At 50.8% G+C, this 17,178-nt stretch overlaps 6 protein-coding genes across 6 annotated transcripts; 4 read left to right on the forward strand and 2 right to left on the reverse strand.

The window, feature by feature from the left end:
• Positions 1–28: 28 nt before the first annotated feature.
• A1O5_12047 (uncharacterized protein) lies at positions 29–505 on the forward strand (the record flags this gene model as incomplete). The annotated part of the gene is made up of 1 exon (XM_007752616.1): positions 29–505. The coding sequence occupies one exon, from the start codon at positions 29–31 to the stop codon at positions 503–505; it is 477 nt and encodes a 158-aa protein (XP_007750806.1).
• Positions 506–1,707: 1,202 nt separating this feature from the next.
• On the forward strand, positions 1,708–2,184 carry A1O5_12048 (uncharacterized protein; the record flags this gene model as incomplete). The annotated part of the gene is made up of 1 exon (XM_007752617.1): positions 1,708–2,184. One exon carries the CDS (start codon positions 1,708–1,710, stop codon positions 2,182–2,184), a length of 477 nt encoding a protein of 158 aa, XP_007750807.1.
• Positions 2,185–2,692: 508 nt separating this feature from the next.
• Positions 2,693–4,143, reverse strand: A1O5_12049 (uncharacterized protein; the record flags this gene model as incomplete). The annotated part of the gene is made up of 4 exons (XM_007752618.1): positions 2,693–2,858; positions 2,921–3,270; positions 3,323–3,835; positions 3,901–4,143. The coding sequence occupies 4 exons, from the start codon at positions 4,141–4,143 to the stop codon at positions 2,693–2,695; spliced, it is 1,272 nt and encodes a 423-aa protein (XP_007750808.1).
• A 614-nt stretch (positions 4,144–4,757) lies between these two features.
• Positions 4,758–6,255, forward strand: A1O5_12050 (uncharacterized protein; the record flags this gene model as incomplete). Its single annotated transcript, XM_007752619.1, has 9 exons — positions 4,758–4,805; positions 4,858–4,901; positions 4,965–5,050; positions 5,105–5,269; positions 5,321–5,346; positions 5,401–5,435; positions 5,482–5,619; positions 5,737–5,989; positions 6,085–6,255. 9 exons carry the CDS (start codon positions 4,758–4,760, stop codon positions 6,253–6,255), a joined length of 966 nt encoding a protein of 321 aa, XP_007750809.1.
• Positions 6,256–8,775: 2,520 nt separating this feature from the next.
• Positions 8,776–9,207, forward strand: A1O5_12051 (uncharacterized protein; the record flags this gene model as incomplete). The annotated part of the gene is made up of 1 exon (XM_007752620.1): positions 8,776–9,207. The coding sequence occupies one exon, from the start codon at positions 8,776–8,778 to the stop codon at positions 9,205–9,207; it is 432 nt and encodes a 143-aa protein (XP_007750810.1).
• Positions 9,208–11,365: 2,158 nt separating this feature from the next.
• A1O5_12052 (uncharacterized protein) lies at positions 11,366–12,691 on the reverse strand (the record flags this gene model as incomplete). The annotated part of the gene is made up of 1 exon (XM_007752621.1): positions 11,366–12,691. The coding sequence occupies one exon, from the start codon at positions 12,689–12,691 to the stop codon at positions 11,366–11,368; it is 1,326 nt and encodes a 441-aa protein (XP_007750811.1).
• Positions 12,692–17,178: the final 4,487 nt, after the last annotated feature.

The following is a 17,178-nucleotide window of genomic DNA, read 5'->3' on the forward strand; positions in this document are numbered from 1 at the left end:
CAGAAGCTCAGTTCGCACGCCGAGAGCAATGCGAAGCAATCGTCAACGCTCGCCATGGCAGGAATCGTGGAGTCGGCAACTAGTAACATCATCCGCGGCATCAACTATCCAGCAAGAGTATATGGGGAGGCAATTCTGGGATTATCGGTACACGCTTCTAACCGACGACAAATCCAAAGTCAACCGGAAGCAACGGATCCAGATCCGTCCTTCTTTGAAAACAGGCTACAAGCTCTGCCTGTACAACGCGGGATCGATATTTGTGGTGACATTTATCGTTGGTGTCTGGGTAGTTGCTTCTCACAACGTCGGAGATGGCCTGGTAGTGACGCTGTTCACGGGTGACTGCTCTACAGTCAGAGGTGCCAACTTTTGGATCCATTTGCTGATCAACATACCAGCGTCGAGCTTGTTTGCTGAATCATCTTATATGATGCAGAGATTGGCTGCTCTGACTCGAGAAGACATCGACAGAGCACATGCCGTTGGCAAGGCAAGACGCTGAATGTCGGCACCCTATCCCTGTTCAACTTTGCTCTGCTCAGCAGGCGCCGACTGGTAGTCTTCGCGCTGCTCTGGTCAAGCTCCTTGCCGATCCACCTCATGTTCAATTCTCTTGTCGTATACAGTACCACGAATGCAGAGTGGTCTAGCTTTTCCTTGCTGGCGGCCGCGGTTGAGCCTGCATCTTCCGCCGCCCCCAACTCGACCGTGCGTGAGGCGACACGGAATTTCACTAACATTCCTGCGTCGAGGACAACGGCTATTATGACACGAACTCGAGATATCTGGCATGGTGGCTGAATGAGCAGAAGCCGCCTCTTACTAGACTAAGTCCAGAGGAATGTATCTAAACGTATTCTTCCGGATCAAGTCCCGTCTGGGGTGACGTTCTGTTGATGACTTCAACAGATGTCCTAGCCGGTAAGGTGACATACAATGGGGATCTTGTCCGGTTACTAACAAATCAGCCCGGATTTGCCTGGAACAAAGGCAAGCCTGAATTTGAGTATGCAGGAGGGGCGCAGCCATGGCCGTGGCTATACTACAACACTAACAAGGAGGTGAACAATGTCGTTAAATGCGATACCTCTCGGTTGTTGCAGAATGGAATGTGGACTGTCTTTGACCGGGTCATCGATCATTGCCTGGCACGAGAGCTTCCAGAGGTCTGCGAACTCAACATGAGTCTGGCAATCATGATTGTGGTATTGTCATGTATCGTGGAAAAAGCTTTGTGCCATGATAGTGGCAGTGTTCTTCAGCCACTCCCAACCACTAGTCACGATCGGTGATGCGGTCGACTCCTTCCTCCGCGGGCCTGGCACCACTGTGCATCGCTTGTGCATGGCAGGATCATCTCACTTCGGGCCACCTGCTCCCGGCAGAAAGAGGATATCCATCAACAGGCCTCATCTATGCGGTTCGCCGGATAGAATGATTGCGGATGAGATAGGTGGGGCATGGCGGGGAGCCAAGTTCATGTAAGCGTGCAACAGAAAAAAAAAGTCTGCTCAGATAAATATAGGATCGCTGACTGCAGAGCAGAAGTCTTGTTTGTCTGACCTCGGGATTATGGTTCTTTGGGTGGTCGTATCAGCAGAGTCAGGAAGCATACCATGAGGCGGGAGTCCCATTTTCATTCTGGACGAACTGGGATCCTGGGCTGGAACAGCGCCAATGCTGTATACCGCCGAACAGGCCAACATGTTCATAAGCTTCGCGACGGCCAACACGCCATCGAGGGCTTACATCACCGGCGCGGTTCTAGCGAATTTGCCGCATCTGGGCCTGAGTGTGTTGTATCTTGCATACAACAACCTCTTCACCAGGATCTTTATCGCACTGGAGTTCCGCTCGTTGTCGACACAACGCCGCGGGTTGCGGGCTAGCATGCTAAAGGAAGAGATGGATCAGCGGAGCACCTATTTTGTGCAGTTTCCACTTCGATATAGTTTGGCGGTGATTGGCTTCTTCGTGCTTCTACACACTCTTCTCTCAGAGACGCTGTTCTTGCAACGAACATACGCCGTTTGGCCAGGGCGCTTCGACGAGCCAAAGGACATTGGCAAATTTCTGGTGTCTAAGATCGGCGTCTCACCGCTGGCAACCCTTGCTTTCAGCCTGGTGTTGTCGGTTCTGGTGGTCTCCTCGATTGCTATTGCCTTTTGGAAGGTGGACTGAATTTTACCCTCGACGGACGGGAACTCGATGGCATTAGCTGCCTATTGCCAATCTCCAGAAGGTAGCAAAAGATATTCAAAATGGCCGGGTCAGAGAGGGAGTAACTCGAATGAACGCAGAGCGAGGAGGACAGTGCTCGTTCAGCTTACTTCCCGTACGGGCCCCGAGAAGGGCGAATTCTTCGTCATTGGGCCAGAAAGTGATGAAAGGATATGGTGCTCAACCAATCTCTGGGAACCTGGTGGCTGGAAACCTCCACTTTGTGCGGGTTGAGGATTCTTCGACTGCAAGGGCTGGCAAGAGTTCTGCCGATGAGTCAACAGTGTGATGGTACGATCTCAAAATATAGATTAGTAAATTCAGCAAGCAGTGGACAGCTAGCTTAAGATGAGTATACTAGGCATACCTGGCTAGTCCTGGCGCCGATCGGGTCGAATGGAGACCCGACGTCTTCTCTATCATAGGATGCATTCTCTTGCCTCTACATCGACCTGCGCGGGAGGGCTCGTCAGGCCTCTTCGAGCACAGCCTCGATTATTGAGTTGACGCTTCCAAGAGGTTTGATCACATTGGCTATCTTCAACCTTGGATCGGCCCTGGAGAACAGACTGCGCCAGTCATCGAGCTCTCTCTCTTTTGCGTTGAAGTTTGTCATCATTTCCAGGTCCATCACTCTGCCGGCATTGTCAGCAATTCAGTCCTTCCAGGGGCTCGGGCAGCTAAAACTTGAGCATACCTAATTTGCCTCTCTTCACTCGGGGCCATGCTTCCCGGCTCTGGCAGAACACCGTCCATGACCAGCAGTTTTGACGTCGATTTAAAGGCAGGAAGCAGGCTCTTTAGGATAAGGGTTGCATGAGTGTCGGAGTAGTCGTGCAGAATGAACCGGAGCAGATAGACGTCCGCGCCTTGGACCGGCTGTGGGGTGAAGAAATCATGTGCCTGAAAAGAAATGCGGCCCTTCAACTCCGCGGGGAGCGCTGGCTCACCTACCGCGATGATATCCGGAAGGTCCTGAACCACGAACTTGAGCTGTGGAAATTTTTCCGCGAGGCCGATGCTCATATGGCCAACAGAACCACCGACCTGGCCTTCGTTTAGCAATCGATGACGAAAGAGCAGAGCAAAGGAGACTGACATCGACCACGGTGCCCTCGGTGAAGTCTCTCCACGGATACCCATCTGTCAGGTGGCGGATGTGGTAGCCATCCGTACTTGTCAACGCCTTCATGGTTTCGGCAAATCTACCGGCGCGCTGCGGGTGGCTCGACAGGTACTGGAAGATTGGCAGGTCGGTGTCGAAAGCAATATTCCAGCCGCAATGGTTCTTCTCTTCGGAAGGGCCCCATTTTTCCGTGGCTTCGACCACTTTGGCCGAGGCTGGAAAGGACTCGCCCAAGGTATAACCGACCCAGTTCAGCGTTCCTTGGTCGCGCACCAGAGCGCTTGACGCGGCTGTATGGGCCACAAAACCGACGCGTGGCTCACAAAATATCTTGTTCGTCATAGCTTGCCGTAGTACTCGTTTGAGACGAGCTTCATCCACATTCGCGTCCTTGGCCACGTCCGAGAAGCTCTTCTCGCCATCAAGCGGCACAAATTCGGCGATTTTGAAGTGATAGATCCAGCGAAGGCTGGAGCAATCATGGTACTGTCAAGGTCAATTCAAAGCGCCTCCCCAGATCGAGCATTGATCGCACAGGAGGGGAAACAAACGTTGCATGAGAGCCATCTTATATGTTCGCTCGGACCGGTCGACAGCACGTACAGCTCGTGTGCAGCTTCCCTCAGGCGTCGGCGCGCGGTCTGAATGTCCTCGGGCAAATCGGACATGTGGAGAGGGGCATCTTTATCGAACGAGAGGTCGGGAAGGCCATTGGAGGCGAGATATTGGGCCAGGATCGCGGTCGCAGAAGAGATGTGCTTCGCCAGATCTTGCATGTATGATCCTGGCGACATGTTGTGCTCGACTTGATGTCGCCAGAACTTCGCCCTGTCTGGCAGGGAGGGTTGAAGATAAAGGGACAGGCGTGGCGGCTGTCTCATGATATTCCAGCCCCTCGCTTGGGTGGGTGGGCACTTGGCGAGCTCCGGTGGCAGCTGCCACGTTACCCAACGTGCGCCAGCCAACATGCAACCAACATGCAACCAACATGCAGCCAACATGCAGCTTGCGCTTCTTGGCCTGGGTCCTTGTCCAATTGTTCGCCCTACTTCCCCGCCCCGAAAGATCAGGGCAACATCAATCCCAGTCGCCGGTCTCGGTTCCATCTGGCGCGCCGCGTCCCTCTTATCACATCAATTCGACCCTACCGAGTACTGGGTAGGTAGATGGCCCACGTTCCCAGAGTCCCGAGCGAAGTGAGCCCCAACATCTGCACAGTGCCAGAATTTGTCACTTTGGTGTATCCATGATTTGCCAGTACCCATCGGCCCGTCAAACGCGTCCGCATCCGCACCCGCGGCTCCCGATTTCAATTCTAGAACTCCCCGCTTTCGATGCTTTGTGGTTCCTAAACTTTTGTCGCCCACATCTCCCAAAGCTTGCATCTTATCACCAGCTCATCAGCGGGATGGCCACTCAACCCGTCGATGATGTCGCTCTCGCTCTTGCGGTGGAGGTGAGTTTATCGAAACGAGCTATTTACTCAGGCTTGACAAAGTCGTCTACAGGAGGGCGCAGAGGATGTCGACTCTGCTTATGGTGGAGACGAACTGTATGTCGATTCCCCCATGATGCTTCCTTGTTGAGGTTTCTCCCCGCTGACTTCGGGATGAAGAGCAAGTTATACGACTTCCCTTAGTTACAGCGCCACGAATTACAAATGGGACCACGGCCGCCGATATCATAGTTTCCGAGAAGGCAGTAAGTCCTTGGTTTAATGTTGACGAAGACAAGCGCCAACAAAAGAGTGAACAGCCTACAGTTTTCCGAATGACGAAGGAGAACAGGAGAGGTACGACATGATGCACGAGGTGCTCCTGACCGCAATGGGAGGAAACCACTTTTTCGCCCCTTTGCAGGAGGGCATTGGCAGGATTCTAGACATTGGCACGGGGACTGGGACTTGGGCCATTCAAATCGGTTGGTGATCATTGACAAGCGTTTCACCCAGGCTGACTTCGTACCTCGAAGGGGACATGTTCCCTACTGCACAAGTAGTAAGTCTTGCGTCTTCTCCGCGGGGACGACTCTGACCCCATCTTCACCCCTAGATTGGCAACGACCTGAGCCCAATTCAGCCGCAATGGTAAGAAACCTCATCCAGGCCAGGTGTGCTTTCTGACGATGCACAGGGTCCCTCCGAACGTATCATTTGAAGTAGACGACGTCGAATCGGAGTGGCAGTATTCACAGCCCTTCGAGTATATCCACTCCCGCTATATGGCCGGCTCGATCGCTGACTGGCCTGGATTGATGCGTCAATGCTACCAGTGGAGTCTCTTTTTCCTCTTCCCCCCCCGCCCCCCGGAGCAAGCATGAAACAGATTCTCTTTCAGCCTCCAATTGTTTTGCCTGCAGTAGCACAGGACTGAGAAGTTTCCTCTTAGAAATCTGAAACCCGGTGCTTGGGTCGAGTTTCAAGACTTCGACCTGCACAACTATTCTCAAGACAATTCGATACCTCCCGATAACAAGGTCAAAGAATGGTATGACACGCTGCTGGACGGCTGCGACAGAATTGGAAGGACCGCTTCTCCTGGCCCGCATTTGGAGCCCTGGGTTCGCGAGGCCGGATTTGTAAACGTCCATCACAAGGTGTTCAGATTGCCTTTGGGCGCATGGCCGAAGGACAAGACATTGGTATTGCCTGCCCTTCGTTGCATGTTGCACGCTTTGATTGCGGGGCAGCATGGAAATTGCACCCGCGAAATGCTGTGCTGGACTGACTTGGACAGAAACGAGTGGGTGCACTGAATCTTTACCAGCTCCTCCAAGGCCTCGAAGGTCTCACGCTGGCGCTATTCACCAGGGCCTTAGGATGGTCGGTGGAGGCCATTTATGCCTTTTTGGCGGCAGTCAGGCAGGATGCGATGAAGAAGAATGTGCATATGATTCATGATTTGTAAGGCTCTGCGCGATCATCACCTCGAGTATCCACCTTCGCGGTCCTCGACGCGCACAGTGTGCTGACCCATGACTTCTTGCCGCCTAGCCATGTCGTTTATGCACAGAAACCTACGACCGAGGTGATGTGATTATGCCTGGAGTTGGATAGCTCCTTCATGTTATTCTGCTGCTCTTTTGGTGTGGAAAAACAATGGAAAAGAGATAAATCTAGTTCTATAGGGGAGGAGGCACGACTTTTTGATATACCGTGATTGAGGGCTCTCGTTAGGGAAGTCGGCCTATGACACGAATCGCTTCATGCGACCGCTGGCGGAGAGGCGCTTTCCGGCCAAATTAGGTGGCATCAAGATTCGAATGACACTTGTACTTGATCACAGTGCTGGAGCGGGGGAACAAGAAAACGTTCAATGACCGGGAAATGGCTAAAAGGCTGCCTTATTGGCGGCAATGGGCGTCTCACAAATGGGATAGACGGGCTTAGCAGCTATAAATATCCTCAGAAAAGCAGTGAAGGCAGACTGACGGTTCCCGGTGCAAGACCACACTGACAGGAGACTCCTTGACAGACTGGAAAGCGAATATGAGGATGGCATGTCCTGATTAGTTGACAGGTTCCTTTCTTCTTCAAGCAACACAGTTTCGTGAGGACTGGTCCAATTGCACTGATGATACAGGTTGTGTGGGGATTATATGGACTGCTGCTTGACTCGTGTAGTGAACGCTTACTATATTTCGTACACTGCCTCGTGTAGCCAGGGTGGGCACCATGCGTGGATGCCGGTGAACCCTCCCACAATCGCAGCAGAATACAAATCAGGTCCAGGTTCCACTTTTTCGGCATCATGTCGCCTGCTGTTCATACGTCTGACAGCGTCCAGCAAGGTCTTTGCCAACCAGATTCAGTCAGCGCCGAGGATATCCTTGTCGTTGTTGTCGACGAGCTAGGCAACCATATCAAGACATCGAACAGCTTCACGCCGATGGCACACTCAATCGTAGCCCAAAAATTGCTAGACCGCCATGAAGAAAACGTCGAGTCCCCGGGGCACAAGGAACTTGATCCATTTGCTCGTTTGATAGAGGTCGTCCTGAGATTGGATGAAGTATTTGACGTCGTCACTGCTTGGCCCAACTTTTTGAAATGTCGAAGGGGCTCCAGCTCCTCTTGGTTTTTCTTCGTTTCTAGTTACCACCCTTGCCGGTTCCGTAGTCTACGTTGTCTCACCAACTCAATAAAGCTTCCGTCAGTGGCTCTGACGTATCTGCATGGTCACGAGCCGGATCCGCGTTGAGCTGCAAGACTGCGACGAGTTTGACTGGGGCAATGTAAAATGAGAATGATTCGGAGACGGAAGTTCTGATGCAGGGAGACGTAGAGAAGAAGCCTTTTTCCTGTCCAAGTGATATTGCAGAGATGGGAAGAGAGTTTCACACCAGCACTGTTGATGGAGATGTCAATATGAGGGACTTAGGATCTTGTGCCACCTGTAGATCAGGGCAATGCGTCATCAGGGACCCGCCTAGCTCCCAGTCTGGCAGAGTGGATGTGTGAATTTTGCACTTAGTGTGTAATAGTTTTGGCTTGCGTCGTCCTGTGCTGCTGCTGATCCCGTACAGAGGGTTTCGATAAGGTGGGGAATTTCGGCCACCAGAAGACATGGTCAGCACTGACCGGTCGGCAGTTTCTTTGACATAGGAGGCTGCTTGCTGCATACTTGGGTCATCCATGACGAGTAGGATGATACTGACATTTGGAAAGCGGTATATGAAAGCCAGAGTTGTCCACATATGATTGTTTCGTCGAATCACGTCGTAGGGCTGGGGTAGAATACTTGATGAGATGTGAAATTGGGCAACGTTGGTGCCAACCATGAGACTTCTACCTCTGTCGCGGGGCAGCAAGGCGGCATTCTAGAGGATATCGATGACGGGACACCACATGAGGCTGTGGGAGGACGTTACCGGCACGATCACTAGCGCGTCAACCTAGAAAATCAAACATGCGTCATCAGGTTTAGAGTGGTCGAGACCATGATGGATTTACAACCTGGAGGAAGCAATGGGCAAGCAATGGGTAAGGGCGGTAGATTTTCGGGGTCAGATGGATTCCCATCTCGATGACGAAATGCCCTCTCGTTATCTTTAGCCGTAGGGGAAGGTAGGCCAGGTTCACGTGGTGCCAAAAGCTTTTCCTTCTCTCAGTGGACCATGCTGGGCATGGCTGTGGAACCGAGTAACCCTGCTGCGGTCACCGCCCTCGATAATTGAACACCTTGAGCTTTTCGCCATTCCTTTTTGCAATTTTTCCATAGTCAGAATTTGTTGTCTACAAGAGAGTAAAAGCCGTCTTCCCAAACCACGCTCAATGATCCTAGACGGTCTCACTGTCAAACCCGCTAGACGGCGATTCTAACCCGCCTCCTTGATCAACGGCTAATGCCAGTAAACCAGCACCATTCATCTAAGCATACCAGGTTCACACTACAGCCCCCGACTCAAGCTACCGAAAGCCATACATAATGGCGTCCCCACCGTACATCTTCTTCCATAATAGAAACGGCGGTTATTGGTGGCACGAAAAAACAGATCCAATCCTACAGAACTGTCGAACAATCAACGAAGAAGCTGCACAGTCCCTCCTAAGCTCACTTACTGTGAACGTATCTCAACCGTGCTCTCTCCTTCGTTGGCTAAACAAGAACCATCCCGCCTATATCACAGACCTCGTCGTCTTCGTTGACGCGTGTTGCGACAGTCCTCCTGCAATGCACTGGAGCCAACTTTTTGAGAAACTCGGCCGTGAAGCCACAAATTTGCAACATCTGACCATTTATTGGGACTCGGAGAACTTTGTCCATAGAGGTTTGGGGAAGGACCTCTGCTTTGTCCGAGCACTGACGCAACTAAAAGTGAAGAAGACAATAACAATTGAAGGTTTCTATGCGCTGTGATGGCCAGAATATTTGGAGCGCGAGATGGGCATAAAGCCACAAGAAGATAATCACTGTCCCACTCGGACAAGATTAAAAAAACAATATCAGAGAGGGACCGAAAACATCATTCCTTGATAAGCCCGGTGGAGGTCGGAAGCTGACTGAGATTAGAGGAAAATATACCGTGGGAGATTGTCCTGTTAGAGGAAAAATACCCTGTGATTTGAGGCTACCGCGTCTGGTTCGGGTGACCGATTAGTGAGGTTATGGGACGACGACTTGGAAGAATCTGTGCTGGCTGTTGTATTGCCGCGGAGGTTAACAATCATGAAGAATCCCCAACTTTAGCAACCGAGACTCGGTCTCGATGCCTGAAAAAATACGAAACTCCATACGCTCTCGACATCGCTGTGACATCAGCCATTATATACGGGCATCTCCACCGCCAAGTCACCCCCGGTATTCCTCCACAGTGTCGTAGAATTGGGGTTTGCAGCTGGTATCTTGGACGTTAGCTCCATCGCTTCTACGACCGCCTCCTCGGTCGGCCATTATCCCCTTCCGCCGCGATCGCGACTTCATCGACCGTCATGTCTTGGTTGCCATCTGGCAACGAGTCTTTGAACCGGCGGCACACGTTGGGCCAGTGGGACTCGGGTAAGAGCAGAGTTTTGGGTGCGCCGTCCACGGCATCAGCTGAAATACAGGCCAGGAAGTCACAACTCGCCATCGAGTATGCCTATGGCGGCCAATCATTCACTGTCGGACCATCTGCTGCTGTCGGCCAATGGATGGATTGTGACTACATGTGATCGAATACGAAGGTGATACGAAGGTGACCTTCTCGAGGTGGGACCGCTATTTATCAAGAACGGTGTCTAAATGACCTAGCCAGAAGTTCCTTTGAGCGACAAGCCTCGTAAACCTTGCAGCCATACTTGAGGTCCTTCCGATGCTCTGCTTGTGGTGGCGAAAAGGTAGGCAGCAGTGCAGGGGTTTGGATCCAAATCTGTTTTGGGAGTCAAGTCTCCAATAGCACCCAAAATTTCGGCTTATTTCCATCTTCCATCCATCCAAACACACCCACCCTCACACATAGGACGTCCCACGATTGAAAAGTTTTGAAGTACCGGAAACATGTACTGCTATCCTTGAGCAGGCACTAGCAGGGCACTAGCAGTCTCAAACCCTACCATAAGTAACATGTCTTGCTCCTCCTGCTGACTGCTCCCGCGACATCGTCACAGCCATGGTAATTGACGGATACCTTAGCCTGCCTCACGTTAGACTTCGCACAATGTTTGAATGTTTGTTTACTTGCTGATGCACATACATGCAAGGAGCAGAGTCATGATTGAACTTGAGGTATTCCGGCATGGCCGCAATTCTCGCACGGAACTTCTCATCTTGCAGTCTAAGCACTGTGTTCTCCCAGCTTTCCCTTGAGCGAAGTTCATCCCATTCATCTTGTTCATCCCCGAACGTTAGTTCTGTAATTTTGGCAACCCTCGGAGAAAGATCACGAAGAGTTCCATTGTGTATGAAGACATAAGCGCCGTCCTGCTGTTCACTTGGTTATGTAGATCATCCGCTTCCGACGCCGCCTTCAACCGTAGTTTGGGCACTCGTGGGATTCTCACGGTCCGCGGCTTCTCGAAGGCCTGCCTTTTTATTTCAGCGACTGCAATTTCTAGCTGTTCTGGGCGTCTATTGTTGCTAAGTGATTGTTATCCATCGGTGGGATGGTGCCGTATTGTCTAATACCTCTTTTCAAAATCTGCGGCCCGCCAAATGTATGCGCGTGCCTGATCCCGTAATCGTTCCGTGTTCGGAGGTGGGCCTTTCAGGTTGACCGGCGGCAAGCCTTTCGAAGGAGGAACTTTGAGTGGTAGTTGCCACGAGCGCTGCTGTGAGCCTTGTGGCACTCTTGTGGATGTGGCGTGGCCTTCTTGCCTCGACAGAGGGGGATGGCGAAACCGGCGGACTAACCGTTGCGGGTGTCTTTCCTCCCTTGGATGGGTATTCCGGAGATTCTAGGTACTAGATATATTATGATACCTAAGTAGGTGCAATACGGGGCATTCAAGACAGTTAAGATAGATCATCCTTTTGCCACGGTGTTTCTCTTCCGAAGATCGATCGCCGGATAACGTTCGCAATCAAGACGCTTGTATCTCTAGATATCACTTGGCTCCAAAAATGGCTCTTCCTCTGTACCAGTTGATGCCCGGGACTGGCTGATCAATCTGCTCGCATAGACTATCAGCGGTATGGCAGCTAATTGGAGGCCCACAGAGAAGATGACGACCGCGGGCATCCATCTATTGAACAACAGGCCAATAACGGTGCTCCCGAGAAACCAGGACACGCCATAAATGGCCGTGAACAGCCCGTACGCGGACGCTCGACGACCGGGTCCGACCATCGGCGCCACCGCTGCTGGAATGATGGATTCATGGACACCCGTTCCTAGACCCCAAAAACAGCTTCCAATGATACCCAGGGTATGTCCACGGCCGAGAAACACCAAGGGCGCGTAGGCAGCCGCTATTAGGGTAAGCAGCGCCAGTAAATTCAGGCCGAACCGGTCGAACAGTCGACCAAAAGCCAAGGAGCCTGCGCCGGCTACAGCCATTGAGATAGCGTATACGACAGGAATAAACTCATCGGAAAGGTCTCCAGTGCGGCGGAATTTGTAGGCCATGACTGGGAAGTCAGCGAACCCAGCTCCAACCAATGACGAGGCAAGGAGATATATCCAGAAAACTCGTGGCAGTTTATCGGTATCTTGGACCGGAGACTCGGACTCGAGATTCTCGGGATGCGGATATACAAGTCGCGCGACTGCAACTCCAAGAAGCATTACCACAGCGGGAGCTGCCAACATGGCGAATGTGAATTGGTAGTTTTCGTGTTTGACCTTCAGGAGCAATGCGACGAAGAGTGGGCCAAATAAAGCACCGATCTGATCCATGGCCTCGTGGATTCCGAACGCCCAGCCAAAGCCCATCGATTTCGCGGCGTGAGAGAGCATGGCTTTCAGTGGGGGGCTCCGCGTGGCCTTCCCCACCCGTTCGAGAATGATGAGGATCCCGGCCACCTGCCACGACCGAGCCAAAGACAGCAAAGGCACCGCCACCATTTGCAAGATGTAACCGGCAATGGTGATCGGCCAGTACAGTCCAGTTCGATCTGCGCTTCGGCCAGAGATCAGGCGCAGAGCATAGCCCAGGAATTCGCCGAAGCCAGAGATGACGGAAATAGCCAGGGCGTCGGCTCCCAGGAGCAGGAGGTACGGCCCGAGAATACTTCGGGAGCCCTCGTAGACCCAATCGGCCACGAAACTATTAAAACCGCACATTAAGATGAACTTCAAAGCAGACGAAGTCCCTCCATTTTCGGTGTTCCCGCGTCGCCCCAGGAGAGGAGTAGATTCTTCTCCACTCTCCTGAACGGCTTGTGTTGCGCCGCGCTCGTCGGGGGCCGTTTCCGAATAATTCATGGCAGTGGGGGGTGGTGAATAGCTGGATATAGCGCAGGCTGGTTCATTTACTTTGGAATCAATAGTGAAGTGATCGAAGTGAAATAACACGACTCCCGATTATAGCAAGGGAAGACAGTCGCACAATGTCACACCACTGAACATACGGTGAAGCCTTCGCTTATTAGTAGTTAAGCATAGAACTAATTATTGGCCACTATCTTAGGTCGTTAAAACTAACAGTGTAATTATGTGCCGAGGTCCATGGTCTTCGCGATCACCCTAAACGGGAGGTCTCACGTGACTTGGCCCTTTTTTAAAAGGGTGCAATTTCCGGGGAGCGTCTATTATGTACACCTGTAAGCGGCTAAGCTGTTCACTCTGTTAAGCCATCCGCGTTGGGCACGCTCTTCCTCGCTACTAAATACTTTATAGGATCGAGATGATACGATAAAGTTTCTTCCCGAGAAGGGTGCTAATCTTTATTCGAAAGACCATAAAGGCCGAATAGCACTGAATCTGGAGTCGGATATTAATTCAAATAGAAGTTGAAACTCGATCACGCGTCTTTCGTGGTTTAAAGATTTTAGGGTATACTAAGATCCGAATTCGTACTCGACTTAAGACACTTATTAGCGCCCCTTTCCCGACATAAGATGGCTTTTACGACTTCGTCACCCTCCTTAACGAATATTTTCGGTAGGTTGATTTTGACCTCGCGTAGTACGGTCGTGCGAGCTCGACTTCGCGAGTAGAATCGTTAGGATATTGAGCCATAACGGTCATACCTCAGTAGTAGTGTAATAGAGCACTTTAGGGTTCGGCGTGTATCTGCAATAACGCACAGAGGTCTGTCCAGTAGATCGGGATTGAGAACGCGTTTCTGGTTAATACTAATAAGACAATACCGCCACCCAGAGGGGTAGCGGCTAGGGCTACGAATATCTAGCACAGCGGCAGCATCGAGGAGTAGAACAGAACTGATAAAACACTTAGGAATTAAGTAGACGGCGCTAAAAACTATAGAATTCGTGATACTCTATTTAAACTGTAAAGAATGGCACTCTACTAGCACTGCAAACTGTTCCGCACTTTCTCTTCAAGCCCATTTTTAGTTTGATATTGTAACAGAGCACTTCAGGGTTTGGCGTGCACGTGCAACAACGCACAGAGGCCTGTCCAGCAGATCGGGAATCGAGAACGCGTTTCTGGTTGATACTGACAAGACAACACCACCAACACCACCCAGAGGGGCAGCGGCTAGGGCTACGAACACCTAGCAGAGCGGCAGCATCGAGGAACAGGACAGGACTGATGAAACACTCAGGAATTAGGTAGACGGCGCCCAAAAAGCCATAGAATTCATGATACTCTGCTCAAACTGTAATGAATGGCACACTGCCAGCACTGTAAACTGTTCCGCACCCCCTCTCTGCCAGCCCATTTAGGTTTGACATGTGACTAGACAACTTTTCCTCCCTGCCACCGCTCTACCAGCCCAGCACAGCACAGCCACCTTGCCTTGTTACACTGATAAGTGACTAAAAGTACGCACATCCGACTGCTCATCATATATCTCTATCTATTACTCTTTTTAATTACAATACTAAATATAGTAGTACTTGGTAATATCTTATATAATCCGGAAGAATATTAATCCGTTAAGATAATACTATTTTAAGATTTTTTAGTATTATTTAAGACTATTTAAATAACTTAAATATATTTACAATATAAATAGTTAACCTTGACTATTTAAATAGTAAATAAGGCTCAAAAGTATTTAAATTATTTAAATAAAACCACACTGGTCCCGATCGAGATGCCGTTTATCGCTTTACCTGCCGTCAGAGTGCCAAGGTTTTTGTGGGACCAGAACTGAGCCGCCACTCCGGCGATGGAGATGACGTTCGAGATGGCGTTGGTGTATTTCCGGCCGATTTTGGCACACATTCATCCGGTCATGAATGAGCCCGCGAAGGCCCCCACGTGTGAGATTCCATTGTGCAGGGCCACCCACGAAGCCGGGATGATGTACGTAGAGCTGCCCGCGGGAAAGCGAGGACCATAATCCCTGGTGCTGCTGCTCTCTGTGCTACCTTAATTAGGCTTTTGAGGACAGCTTTAAGGTAGAAGAGCCATTGCTGTGTGGTCGATATAAAAGCTGACTCGTACAGATGAGTCAGTCGTAGCTATTTCGCCCCAGAGATACGTCTCAAGCCCTCCCTAAGCTATTAGTGCCGGGGTGCGTATCCACTATTTGTCTGACAAAGCAATGGGGATATGCACCCAAAAGCTGGGGAGTAAATCATATACAGAATGAAGTCTGAAGACTCTTGCGGAGAGGGTGGAGCTCTCTTTCTGTTTTGCTCTTTGACACAAGTGGACAGGAAAGAAGGGAAAGGGAGATATAGTCGCAATGAACAGGATGGTTGTGATGCCTCTAAACATTGACATCTACCTGCTAAGTCGGCGTTGGCAAGACCATAGTCACACCAATCCCAATCCAAATCCTGGACCTCTGGGGACTATAGTCGCTATTCCTAACTATAGTCCTAACCAATCCCGTAAACGGAGCAATCTAATCGGTGGAGGTGAGTCTAAAGCCTTGTATTGTAACGGAGCACTTCTGGGTTCGGCATGCACGTGCAACAACACACGGGGGCCTGTCCGGTAGGTCGGTAATCGAGAATGCCTTTCTGGTCGGCGCTGGCAAAACAACACCACCACCACCACCGCCTACAGAGAGGTAGCGGCTAAGGTAATATGTTGTAGACAGAATGAGAGTGGATCTATCTTATTGATTGTGTTTTGTCCCCCTGGCTTTTCAGAGAGATCCTCTCTGTTTATATACACTTTGGCCTGTAATCTGAAGAACATTCCTGAAATCTCCTGTTCCGTCGCCATCCGATCACAGGTCAGCGAGAACAATGGTGTTGAGGTAAGTGGCGCAGTTGGTGAAACGCCTAGCGTCTTAGGTGGGTTTGCCGCACAGTGGCTATCTTGAGACCCTGTCAACACAGTAAGCGCCTAGCACGGCGGCGGTGTTGAGGAGCGGAAAAGGGCACGGAGGATGCTCAGGAATAGGTAGACTGTCTCAAAAAACCATAGAGTACTCGCATCAAACTGTAAAGAATGGCACACGGCCAGCACTATAATTCGTTAAGCACGCCAGCAGCGATGGCATGCTCGCTCAGCTATTCTGTCTCTGTTGTCGCTGTTCTTGGGGCTCTGTTTCGTTGTTAACGCTCTTGTGGATCAATGGTCAATAGCCCCATTCTGCCTCAGCCTCTCGTCCACAGCCAACATTAGTGCTATTCCTTTTTGATTTGACATATGACCAGCCAGATCGCCTCCCTGCTAGCCCCTATGCCAGCACAACATACGCCCCTTGCCTTGTCACAATATAAGCTTTCGGTGGATTGCCGAGGGGTCTAACCCTCTAATCCCAACCATACCGGGATCGCTTAGTCCGGGGCCCCAGAAAAAGTGCCGATCAATGTAATAAATAATGACTTACTTTTCTACGTGATATGCGCTGAACAACCATCAAAGAGACGGTGTCTATTGTTAGAGTGAAGGTCAATACCTATTGCCGCACAGAGATCTCGCACTTTAAATATTCAGCTCCTAACATCAAGGATTCATAGTGTAACAAGGCAAAGTGGCTGGGCTGTGCTGGGCTGGTAGAGCAGTGGCAGGGAGGAAAGGTTGTCTAGTCACATGTCAAACCAAAATGGGCTGGCAGAGAAGGGGTGCGGAACAGTTTACAGTGCTAGCAGTGTGCCATTCATTGACAGATTTGAGCAAAGTATCATGAATTCTATGGTTTTTTGGCGCCGTCTACCTAATTCCTAAGTGTTTTCATCAGTCCTATCCTGTTCCTCGATGTTGCCGCTGTGCTAGTGTAATGGGAGAAGTTTGAAGTGGTGGATAGCTTTATGATTAGCTGGGGCGTCGACACTAGACTAGGGTTCTTCTTATATAGTCCTCGGGGACTATCATTCATAGAATGGAAAATCAATCAAATCAATCAAGTTACGAACAGAGAAAACTTCCTTTGGTTGAGTGTGCGTGCTGTGAAGAGGCCATGCCCACCGCCGTACGAGTTGATGGCCATGGCTAGTAGCCTCGCCCTAGTTCACCAGGTATTCGTAGCCCTAGCCGCTGCTCCTCTGAGTGGTGTTAGTGGTGTTTTGTCAGTATTAACTAGGAACGCGTTCTCGATTCCCGATCTACTGGATAGACATCTGTACGTTGTTGCACGTACACGCAAAACCCTAAAGTGCTCTATTACAATATAAGCTGCGGAATGCACGCTCATCAGACACCACAAAAGGTGTCAATGCATCTAGACAGCCGGACGGTGGCCATGGAAGTCGGAATCCGCTTAGGAGTGTGTAACAACTCACCGGCCGAATGCATTGGCCCTGAAAATGGATGGCGCTTAAGCGTGCTACCTATACCTCGCCGTTAGGGTTGACATGAGGCCCTAACGAGTAGGCAGG

This window comes from Cladophialophora psammophila, assembly GCF_000585535.1.
Source record: "Cladophialophora psammophila CBS 110553 chromosome Unknown aczJe-supercont1.30, whole genome shotgun sequence".
Classification (NCBI taxonomy): domain Eukaryota; kingdom Fungi; phylum Ascomycota; class Eurotiomycetes; order Chaetothyriales; family Herpotrichiellaceae; genus Cladophialophora; species Cladophialophora psammophila.